The 12229-nt window shown below is 37.4% G+C and overlaps 1 protein-coding gene across 3 annotated transcripts in view; it reads right to left on the bottom strand.

Moving 5' to 3' along the window:
- Window positions 1-1872: 1872 nt before the first annotated feature.
- The window catches only part of PTAR1 (protein prenyltransferase alpha subunit repeat containing 1), a 39552-nt gene continuing 29195 nt past the window's right edge, over window positions 1873-12229 (bottom strand). For all 3 annotated transcript variants that reach the window (XM_029203424.1, XM_029203425.1, XM_029203426.1), the window contains 3 exons: window positions 10141-10354; window positions 4921-5225; window positions 1873-2775 (listed from right to left, as the gene is read on the bottom strand). In XM_029203424.1, the coding sequence (XP_029059257.1) occupies window positions 2433-2775; window positions 4921-5225; window positions 10141-10354 (862 nt within the window). In that variant the 3' untranslated portion in view covers window positions 1873-2432. The remainder of the gene's footprint in view (window positions 2776-4920; window positions 5226-10140; window positions 10355-12229) is intronic.

Genomic DNA, 12229 nt, shown 5'->3' on the forward strand with positions numbered 1-12229 from the left:
AATAGACACATCCTTTCCACTGCATGAGCTCATTCATTCCAAGAGATAATATCATGCTACAGCTAGTGAGTTTAGATGTGAACCATTTAGGGAAAAAACACAACCATCCAGGGCAATACTAGGTTTTTCAGTGAATGAACACTTGAAAACTGCAAATTTTAGAAATAAAGCAGCACACAAAAGTCAGATATAAACAGTATCCTTTGGATATTTGTATTTTTACTCCCTACTTAAAGCTATTAGGAAGACAGGAGACCAAGATATATTAAAGGACTGCATGGCTTCATGTAAGGGTGGGTTAAGAGACTTAAAACACATGAAGGCAGTTAACATCAAAGAAGGGCAAGGGACTCTGTGGAAGGTATAAAAAGATGTGGAGCATTATCAAATTTAGCTGATGTTTCACAGAGGATTGTCTGTATTCATGTCTCAACACTCTCACATCAAAGCATAAGAAGCCCTACTACTTAATACTTAAAATGATGATACTTAAAATGATGCTTGGAAGAATGGTAATACTGAGTGAGGCCAGAATTTGGCAACATATATTAGTGGAATGTGCTGAATCTTCCATGTCATCTGTGTGTAGTCTGCCCCCCAAGCCCCACAGGTGCTAAAAATCATAAATTAATAGTTTTATCCATAGAGGTCTAGGTAGACCTTGAGGTATTTGAATCAAAATATGCTTTGTACACAAAGGGTCATAGATTTATGCTCATAATACCAATCATTTTCTCACCTAAATACTATAAAAAGCTAAAAAAGGGTAATTTTTGCCCTAAGAGAGAAGGACAGGCAGCTTCTGTCTACAAGGACCAGTCTAGACAATTTTTTTGGTGTTCTTAAGTCTCACTTGACAGTTTGCCACTCAACAAAATCATGACATACAAGTAAAGGACCTATTCTTTTCCCTTAAAGAAATGCTCCTCACTCAAGTCCAGAGTCTCCGTAACAGTGGTATAGGAGAGGTCTGCTTTTCCCTACATCTGTCTTCTCACCCTACAGGTGACCTAGCATATAAAGAGGAAAACAGGCAAAGCATAGTGCACTTGTTTCTGCCACTATTACATTTCAAACACACACAGGATAATAGACAACTTCCATCATTAAGGGAACTTTTAGAGGGGCAGTTCATATTCATATTGTGTGTGTGTGCGTGTGTTTAATGGGGTATGGAATTAACTGGAAACAGAGAGGAGATTATGTTTAGTACACATCCATGAAATACAACAGATAAGGAAAAATATACAAAAGTGGAGATGACAAAAAAATGGAATGGGAAAATAAAGAGAAAGGTGTGTGGAAAGAAGAAATGCAAAGCATTCTTTCATATTAAGACATTAGACATTACCTGGAACTTTCCCCACACCTGCCTCACCTACCTACAAAACCCAGCCCTTATTATTGAAAAGATAAGATACAGCTAAAAGGTGGATACTTTGGTACGTTGTCCCTGATAAATTTAGTATCAAAGTTTTTAAATTGTTTTATTTTTTAAAATAAAGACTGAAGAACTAACCTTCAAAACTATTCATCCCCCCTGGCTTTTGCCAGTAAACTTTTAATAATCACTTCACAAAAACTTTATAGTTTATCCAGTGTATCCTTAATAACTTAAATTTTAAAAAGGAAGATTTTTAATGGACACATTTCTATGCATAAGCTTCCCATTTTTCATGGTGAATTTGGAGGAAAGTAAGTAGTAATAACTAAAAACAGCATTCTAGGTTTTTTTAAAATTGATTTTAATTGAGGTAAAAACAACCTATCAAAGCTAGTAGTAAAAATAATTTTCTACTACAATTACATAAACTCTTAAAATTTTTTTAAAAAATAACCATTTTTAAAATGGACTATATTGGAAGCATGTTGTTCATATAAATTCCAATACTTCTGACTTTGGTTATGTTGGTCTATGACTTGAGCAGAACATACTAGAGAAAGAGAAATGGTGTGTATTTTCACACATCCATCCATCTGGCCATTTGATTCTCAAAACAACAATTAGATCAAGTAATTTTGAATTTGTATTGTTCTTAAGCTAAACTACAACATAAATTTTTAATTAAAAAAAAAAAAAAAAACTAGCCTATGCAGCAACCACACTGAGGCGGGTTGAGGTGTGTGTGAACCAATCTGGAGAACCAAATGAGAAAAGCCTCAAGTACAGGAATATAAAGGATGAGAAGTTTAAAAGAAAAAAATTAAGACTCACTGTTCAGCAGGAAGGAACTACACAATTATTTTATCCCCAAAGGAATGCCAGTTCTTAACAAAATAAATAAAATGAAAGATTTACTATGGACTTTTAACCTAAAGATGAAGCACATATAGTTAGACAATAATAGCAAACAGTTCATGCAACTATGTAAATAAGAAAGGAAAGCAATATTGCACTAAAAGGCGAACCTTGCAGGACTAATCCACCTCTTTCATTGACTCAACGTAACCAGCCATTTCCTGTATGCATTGGCAAACCTGGCCTGCTCCACGTTCCGGCAGGTGGACAATACTTGATCGATGAACCTGTGCTCCATTTCCAGGCCCAGGGAGTCTGGAGCAGGGGTCCGCTTCAGGCGTTTGGTTTCCTGGGAATAGCCTTGCTTGCTAGAGTCACTGAGTCCATCCACCTCCATTGCCTGAGATGTATGCGGTCCTGCTGGGATGAGGTGCAAGTCACTCAAAGTCCCCCCTGGGCTGTCTGCAGGTGACAACTGGACCACGCTGTGAGGAAACCTACCATTTAAGTGATGCTGAAGATAGAAAACATGCCGCCTGTGAAAGAGGAGGGTAAGGAAGAGAATAGAAAAAGAAAAATCACATCACAAAGTCAAGCTTTTCAGAAAACACAAAAAAGTCGATAATCTTAAAACATACAGTACTCAGTTCAGTGCCCACTTCGTAACCCAGAGCTATCTGGGGGAAGGAGGAAGAATAGTTAAGATGTAGTCTCTGGGTATTTGGACAGAGCCTCACAAACCCAGATTACTGGTTTGTGAGAAAGAATGCTACCCCAAAGGTGTTTAAAAAAAATGGACTAAGATGATGACAATCACTTGGTGTTGTTACACCTGTTACTATAATATGAAACTAGAAATGGGTCTTAGCTCAATCTCCGCTATAAGTTAAAATATAAAACAAAACCAAAGATTAACCTCATTGATATCCTAAAAGACAAGTGATTTTCAGAAACAAGAGAATTAAATATTAGCTCCTCTAGAGGCTTAGTGTATGGCCTCTATCCAATACTTTCTTTAATAAGAACAGAACTACTGTGGTTGGACTTATTATCTTAGAAACCTTCTGAATTCTCCCCTAAATCCAGCACTATAGTCTTATTAAACACCGACATGCAGTAGGGATGTGCTGGGCTCTGAGAAAAGTATGTTAAAAGACACAGTTCCTGTTCTTCCTCTAAGGAGAGTTCTCCTGCCCTTAGAATCATCTGGAGTTATTTGTTAAAAATGAAGATACATGTGCCTAATTTCCAAAAATTGTGACTCAAAGGGGTGCACATCTCTGTACGAAATAAGGTAAACTACCTTAGGTAGTTTCTAGGTTGTTATACTTCATCATTCATATTAATAACTCTAAGCCCTTAAAAGAGAATTCTATTCATTTTCCCAGCTTATTTGGGAGCAGACAAAGGAGCATATAACACCCATTTTACAGAGGACAAATCTTAAAAGGGCTGATAAGCTGCTTTAGGGCACTGAATCAGTAGAAAATATAATTCATTCCTGTAATATACAGGTCATCCCAACTGTCTCTTCTCCCCACTCCAAACTCCAATTAATCTTTATATAAACAAAGAAAGTTTCTGTTCTAATGATCTAGCTCTCTCTCAAACACAAATATAATTTTTAATATTCTTTGAGTCTTGCTATTAATGTGTCTAAATATAAAACAGCAATAAAAAAATCGGTAACAGCAAAACATGCAAGTCAAGATCTATCTTCTCTCCTAAAAATGTGTAATAAAAATGTTTTGTTTTTAAGGGAAGAAGAAAATTCTGTATTTATGAAGATGCCAAAGAGGGGGACTGTCTTCCATCTTCTGATATATCTTCCAAATATATTTAGACTGGAAAAAGGGAACAAATCACATTTAACTTAAAAAATACACAAATATTTAAAATGCCTACCTCCCGCCTAACACAGGCAACTCTTTTGTCTACAAACAGAATCCTGTAACTTGAAGTAAAATCTGTAGATATAATGCCAGAGATGCCTCCAACTAAATGATAATCCAAAATAAATCAATCGGGGGTTCCCATACCTGGATTTCATTTCAACATGAAAAGTACAGTCAAAGGTTCTTAAAACTCAAGTTATGAGGTTGCTAACCCTCTTTCACTCCTTCCTAATAATCCTGATTCACTCCCAAAGTACATATTACTTTAAAAAAGCAAAAAGTGTCAAGAGATTATACTTAAGGTAAATTAATCTGCAGGCCATCACGGTTGGGAAGAACAATAAAAATGTCTAACTATTCTCAGGGTCTAATCAATGGTCTCAGCCCTGACTGTGCATCAAATTTACCTGTCAGGGTTTTTTCTTTATATTTTAAAAAACAGATGGCAGCACTCCATCCCAGATATGCTAAGTATCAGGATCTCCAAGGAGGGAGTCCAGAAACTTTCTTTAGTTTGAAAGTAACACACCTTATTCTGTGGCACAGTCAAGGATGAACGCCACCATCTTGAGCCGTTGGCAAAGATCTGCATGAGGAACTTCATATTGATCATGACCATGAGGAGGAGTATATGGTAACACAAACTCCTCTGAAGCACTCAGGCAAAGTTCCACAATCAGATTACCATATTTACCCAAGTAGGCACGAGTCAGATGTAAGACCTTCTGTAGCTCTCATAAGGACACACAAAGTTTTATGCAGGAAATAGATCTTCCTTTCTCTTACCTATGACACCAAAGGGTTTCATGTCCTGGGTAGGAATCAATAAGATCAGTGCTGAATTCAACTTCTTCTTCTAGAAGATGGGGAAGATTTATCCTTGATTCCTCTGCTGAAGCCACTGCTTCTTCATCTTTTGGAAGAACTATAGCTGGCTCACTTCTCAACGTATTTTGCTCCAATACAGAACCATCTGTCACAGTTTGGCTAACCAAAGACTTTAATAAAAACTGGCGGTAGTGAAATCCACTGTGGTCTGAAACATGCATGGACGCCCAGTGTTTAGTAGAAGATAGTTCATCAAGAAGAATCTTGTAGGAAGAAAAAAGGGAAGTGAAATGAGGAATTGCCAAAGGTTTTACTTTCTCCATTAATGCTTTGGATTTCTCTTCCGACTCATTTCTTGTTTTGACAACACCATTCCTACCAATATTTTGTATATAATGCCCAACACAGTGTTGTCATTTAGTGGAAGCTTGCACTTAGTGGAAGCTCAGTAAATTCTAATTTTCCCTTTCTTTTATAAAGTAATTGATTTTTTTTTTTTTTTTTTTTTTTACTGCCGCAGAATTTACAGAGCTTTCCCTAGACTTTGATCACATTCTGACTGGCACACACATAGAAAAGACAGATTCTAAAATAATGATAGACATTTGGGTGTTCATTTTCAAGTAATGCTTATATTGAAGGAAAAATATAAATTCAGAGATCACTTTGATGGAAACTTCCTCTTGCATTTAATGAATCTGTATTATACCTAACTTACTATTTGTTCAATAGACTCAATGTAATTATTTCTTCTTCACTGTAAGTGTCATCAGGGCAGAGACCATGTCTGTTTTGTTCACTACTTAATTCTAAGGGTTTACTACAAAAACATGATGCAAGAATAACAGGAATTTTCAAGTGCTCATGACTTTCACTATCTGTCTCAAACTTACTTAACATCAATGATAAATGGCTTTTTTAAGTAGGTAAGACAAAATTCAGCAGTGAATTCTTTAAATCTGCAAACTAAAGAATTTCAAATGGAATGATAAAAAGAAAAGCAGCATTTATGAAAAAATAAGAGTGGGATTGCTGGATCATATGGTAGCTCTATTTTTAGTTCCTTGAGGAACCTCCATACTGTTTTCCATAGTGTCTGCACCAATGTACATCCCCACCAACAGTGTACTAGGGTTCCCTTTTTCCTACATCCTTGCCGACATTTGTTATTTTTGATGATAAACTTTTTGATGACAGCCACTCTGAGAGGAGTGAGGTGGTTTTCATTTGCCTATCTCTGATGATTATAATTTCAAAACATTTTCATCATCTCCAAAACAACCCCTATTCCTATTAGGAGTCCTCTAATTCCCCATTCCCCCTATCCTCTGGCACCCACTAATCTGCTTTGCTTATTCTGAATATGTCATATAAATGGAATACTACTTTCAATCAGCATATTGTTTTCAAGGTTCACCATGTTATAGTATTTATCAGAACTTCATTCCTTTTTTATGGCTGAATAACAGACCACTGTATGGATATACCATATTTTGTTTTTCTATTCCTCAGATACTGGACATTTGGGGTATTACTTTTTTTTTTTGGCTTTTATGAGTAATGCTGCTATGAACATTCTCATACACACTTTGGTATGAACATATGCTTTCGATATTTTTGGATATATACCTAGCAGTGGAATTGTAGGGTCACACATGGTGTTTCTATGTTTAATTTTTTGAGGAAATGCCAAACTTTTCCCCAGTGGCTGCACTGTTTCACATTCCTACCACCAATGTATAAGGGTTCCAATTTCTCTACATCCTTGTCAACACTTGTTATTGTCTTTTTTATTTTAGTCATCCTAGTTGTGTGAAATGGTATCTCACTGTGGTTTGATTGGCATTTCCCCAGTGGTTAATGCTGTTGAACATCTTTTCATGTCTTTCTTGGTCATTTGTATATCTTTTTTGGAGAAATGACCCTATGTGCTTTTTCAGGTGACACACGGTATCAGCTTTCAATTGGCTAGTAGTAATGAACTCTGTTCAACTGTGACTGTTTCCTTCCACCCCACCCTCAAATTAGACTATTTTAAAATTTTACTTCAGTATATGTCCACTGAAACACACAAACATTACAGGGAACAAAAAATAGAAAATTAAAACCTCTCATAATTCTACTCCCTACCACTGGTAAACATTCTTTATTCTCTAACCTTTTTTTTCTGACTAGAAAATGCATGCTTATAGAAAATATAAGAAAATATATCTGTAACAGCACTGTGTTTGTGTGTATAAATATCTGTTGAGCACTTACAATACGCCAGGTACTGTTCTAAACACGTTAAATAGCATTCAACGCTAATAACATAAAAAAAATTGTAGTAGGCCCATCTCTTATTTAGTTTTATATCCTTAACCTATAATGAACATTTTTCTTTAAATAATCTTCTAGAATATAATTTCTGGTAGCAATAAAATATTCTACTTTGTGATGGGCTGTAATGTAACCAATCCCTTGTTACTAGAGGATGAGGCTGTTTCCAGTCTTTCACTATCATAAACGGTATTTTTATATACCAAACTCCCATATTTAATATAACAGCCAGTGTTTATTGATCAATTAGTATGAGCACTTGTGAGAGCCACGTTATGTAGATTCTCCCACTTAATTTACGTCCCTCGATGAGGTAGGAATTATCATCATCCCCAATTTACAGATGAGAAAACTGAAGGTTAGAGAGGCTAAGCAACGTTCTTAAGGCCACACAGCAAATTGGTGGGAGAGTCAAGATTCAAATTACGTCTGTATGACCACTGAGTGTAGCCTTTAATCACTATATCATAATGCACCTCCCAGTTTTTCTTTAGGATGAATTCCTAGAAGCAGAACTGCTAGATTAGAGATAACACACATTTTGGGGGGTAACATCTGGTAAATGCTGCCATGTTGCCCTTTGGTAAGATTATACCAATTTCTACAATGCTTGTTTTTATACCCTTATCAATGCTGAATATGAGCACTTTAAAAAATCATATTCAGTTTTCTAAGTAAAAAAATGCCACTCAGTTCATATGTATTTTTAAGCTGCTCTAGACAACTGGTACTTTTGTGATTACTTCCTCTAACAGGCAAAGCATAATACATGATCTCCTAGCTGGGCCCAATGGCTTACAAGGACAGAAAGGGGATTTTGTAAATTCAGTGCACTTCACTGAGAGTGAGAGACAGTGGCAGTGGTGACAGGAAGAGTGCCAAGTCACCCCAAGGGCAGAGGAGGGCAGACTGACAACATGTGAGGCTAGCAGTGGACCAGGGCAGATAAGTCAACACATTACTAACGCGTTGTCATCTTCAACAATGGATGGTCTCAAGGAACCAAGAATTTCACCTTGGCCTCATGTTTCTGATTTATGGAAATGCCACTTTAAAAGGTTCACATAAAGGCAGGAAAGTTTCCAAAGACCTCTCAGCTTACCTGGACTCTGCCTTCCTTTATCCTCAACCCTCCCCTTACCTCTTTCCACCTCCCACAGGATACCAAGTTGTGGAGTGGAGATGACTGGTTTTAAAGCACTCCATATCCCTCACAACCCACCAGATAACTTGAATTCATTCCTCCAGACACCCCCACAGTGTAGCATCCCTCCCTCTGGCAGCTGTTTCCAATGAGCCCAGTCTGGATGAGGAGCCATTTCTGTGATCCCACTGTACCCGGAGATTCCCTCAGTTCCTGCAAGTGTCACACTGCTTTGTAACTGTCGGTATGTGTTTCTTCAACTAGATTTTTCAATTTGTTGAGAGCAAGCTTTTTGTCTTTATGCCTCACCCAGTGTATACAACAGTGTCTGGGACTGATAGGGTTTCACTACTTTTTCATGAATGAATTGCACTGAGTTGACCTAGCAAATTGGTGGGCAAGTTTCATCTAAGTTTTCTATCTATGGGGAGCAGAGAAAGGAACTAAAATTTAGTGAGCCTCTATTAGGTGCCCAGTACTTTATACACATTACCCCAAGTAATTCTCAGTAATCCACTGAGGCAGGCAGTAGAGCCCCTATCTTACAGATGAAAACATTAAAGCCTTACTTTACACACACAGCTAATAGGGCCAGAATCTGAACTCAGGTTAATGTGATTGTCTTTTCTCTTTCCACTCCATTAGGTAGCCTCCCCTCCTGAAATGCAAAGCCATGTAAACTGGAGGGAAGGGCTTCTCTTCCAGAACTGTTGGCTTAAAATCCCTCAGAAGTGAAGGCTCTCCTAATTATCCTGGAGGAATCTCTGGCTAGGACAGAGAGAGGGGAGAGGGGAGAGGAGGCCTGAAGGGAGACGTAGGAAGGGGGTGGTGAGTAAAAATTAGAGAATGCTTCGCTATTAATCTGAAAGCACCACATGAGACATTCTGACCCCTTTAAATTGTCTAAAGCCTGGGAAGCTTTTAGAAGAGTACCTTAGATTCTTAAGGCACTGATACCACAAGAAGTGAAGAAAAAATAGAGAAGCTGTAGTATGTAAGAAGGAGCACAAGGATACCTGGCTCTCATTCTGATGAGTAATAAATGGTACAACCGTGGCTAAGTCCAAGCCATTAAAATTCTATGGAAACTTCCATCTCCTCATTTCTAAACTAAAAGGATTAGGCTGTGACAGTTCTCAACCTGGCTCTGCATCCAAATAACCCCGAGCCTGTGAAAAATACTGATCTCTAAATCCTACCTTCATTTCAGTTCAGTAGGCCTGGGGTGGGACACAGGAATTCTCAGGTAATTTACAGATTCAGCCAAGTTTGGGAACACCTGGGTGAGATCCTCTGTTCCCTCCCCAGCAGAGGAGATTGTGAAAAGGCAGCCAGCTGATTTAGCACTTTAAGTCACAAAACAAAAGACTACCAAGAAAGAACAATTTCAGTTCCATAAGGTTTAATAATCTCTTCCTGTTTCAGGGCAAAATGAGTTATGCTGTCTTCCTTACTGCTTAAACCTGCTTTGTTCTACCAATGGACTAGCCTTAAGAGTGTCAAAACCGTGCTGGTGAGGAATGCAAACTTTAAAAAAAAAATTACCAGGGTTTCTCGGGAGGTATCAGTTCTTACAATCCTCTCCGGCCTACTGGGTCATTAGTTCCTCTACTTCTTTCTTTTAAAGCTCCTCTGAGAAGGAACTACTATATAGTACCAGAAGATTTAAATGGCAGGCAGGAAGTATGCCTAGGGACATAGAATAACAGCCCTACCTTGACATCTAGCTTGGCCAGGTGCTGTAAAACCCAGATGCGATGGGACCAGGCATTATAGTTGCTTGGGTATCTCCCTGCTGCTTCACCACAGACCTCCATCTCTTCTCGTATTAGTTGCTGTGTCCTTTCTGCAGGAATTATTCCCAAGTTTCCTTTGGTCACAAAGGAAGGCAAGGAGGTTTCCTGAATTAGCTGTTGTAGCACCCATCGCCTGTTAAGGTAACATGTGGGAAAGAAATGAGGAAAGAAAATAAACCACAGAGGAAAACAACCAGAGTTTTCTTTATTCTCAATTTAATTTCCATTCATAGACAATGCAAAACAATGCCCAGTTTTCAAACTTTTTTTTGGGGGGGGGTTGTTTTGTTGTTTTTGTTTTTAAAGACATAATTAATTTGAGCAGCACGGATATGGGTGGTGGCAGGGAATAAAGGACAAAGATTAAACAAAAAGCTTTCCGAAATGTTAACATTTGTCAAAAAGAGAATGTCATCAGTTCCAAAATGACAACTTCAGAACTTCATTTGGCCAGGAAATGTAAAGGCAACGTATGTGTGTGTGTGTGTGTGTGTGTGGTGGTACTGTGTGTGTGGGAGGGGGTGATATTAATTAATGGCTGGTAAATAATCAAGAGGAGCATAGTTCACTTTTATTTATTTTTTAAGATTTTTTTTTTGATGTGGACCATTTTTGAAGTCTTTATTGGATTTGTTACAATATTGCTTCTGTTTTAAGTTTTGTTTTTTTGGCCGGTGAGGCATGTGGGATCTTAGTTCCCTGACCAGGGATTGAACCTGCACCCCCTGCACTGGAAGGAGAAGTCTTAACCACTGGGATACCAGGGAAGTCCCGGTTCACTTTTCATTATATGTGCATGCCTCGTCCTACGTGTATTTGTTTGTTTGCAAACAAGAAGCTGTATTAAGCTTTCATGAAGCAAAATTTCTATATTATAGCACAGAATCTGGAAGGAAACAAATACAATATGATTAGGTAAACCACCAAGGAGGTTTTAAAATGTCTTTATCCACAGATTTTCCCTTTGTCTATTTAAGATTTTCACTAGCATACATTTAAATGAAAAGCACTAAAAAAGTGTCTCTAACCACTTAATGTCTTCAGGTTTTACAAATATTTTCTCATAAGAAAGCATTCTTTTTATATTAAAAATTTCCAACCCAGGGTACAGAAAATTGAGTAAGAAAACTCATTTTGTCATTTTCAAATAATAGAAGTTATTTTTAACAACCAAAACTTGCTTTATAAAATAATAAGCCAATAAATGATGGCTGCATATTTAATAACTCCCTTCCCCTGCCACCACCCCTTTCCTAACCTCTATGCACACAATCATATATCTCTCTGTAGTCTGCTATCCCTATTTCTAGTAGGAAGAAAATACAGCTAACTATATCATTTGGAAGTAGCTGCTCTGCAAGGCTAGCCAAAGGCAAGATTACAGTTAAGAAACCTTAAACTGACTTTAAGATCCTAAAAATACTCAGGATGTAAGAAAAGTTATAAGGGGCTTAAGAACAGATTTCTTCAGAGATTCTCCTCACTGACCCCAACCAGTAAGCCTACACCATCTCATTTTAGTCAAAAGAGAGTAGTTACATGGGATCCAAGAGTAGGATGCTTCCAGATAGCCAGGATTTTGAAAAGAGTTCTTACATGCACTTTGGATATCTGCTTCAGGCCTTTAACCTAAAAATATTCTTTGCATTTATGGTCTTAGCAACTCTAGTTCAGCCCACACACCATTCACCTCAGTTGCCCTTACTTGGTTAATTTTAATAACCATAACCATCACCACCACCATCTTTACCAGGAACACACCTGAATGAATTAAATCCAAGTTTAATAAAACTCAAGTTGCTCATTACAGTTGAATATCTAAATGCAATTTCCATGATTGCTTCAGATAGTTAATAATAATAGCTAAAATTTACTGAGTATTTCATATATGCCAGGCACTATGGTAGTGTTTACATGCATTATCTGATGTAAACTCAACCATTTACTCTGAGACAGGTATAATTATTATTCCCATTTTACAAATGATAAAACCAAAGCTTGAAGAGGT

Source organism: Monodon monoceros, unplaced genomic scaffold, assembly GCF_005190385.1.
Source record: "Monodon monoceros isolate NGI ecotype Baffin Bay Population unplaced genomic scaffold, NGI_Narwhal_1 Super_Scaffold_5, whole genome shotgun sequence".
Classification (NCBI taxonomy): domain Eukaryota; kingdom Metazoa; phylum Chordata; class Mammalia; order Artiodactyla; family Monodontidae; genus Monodon; species Monodon monoceros.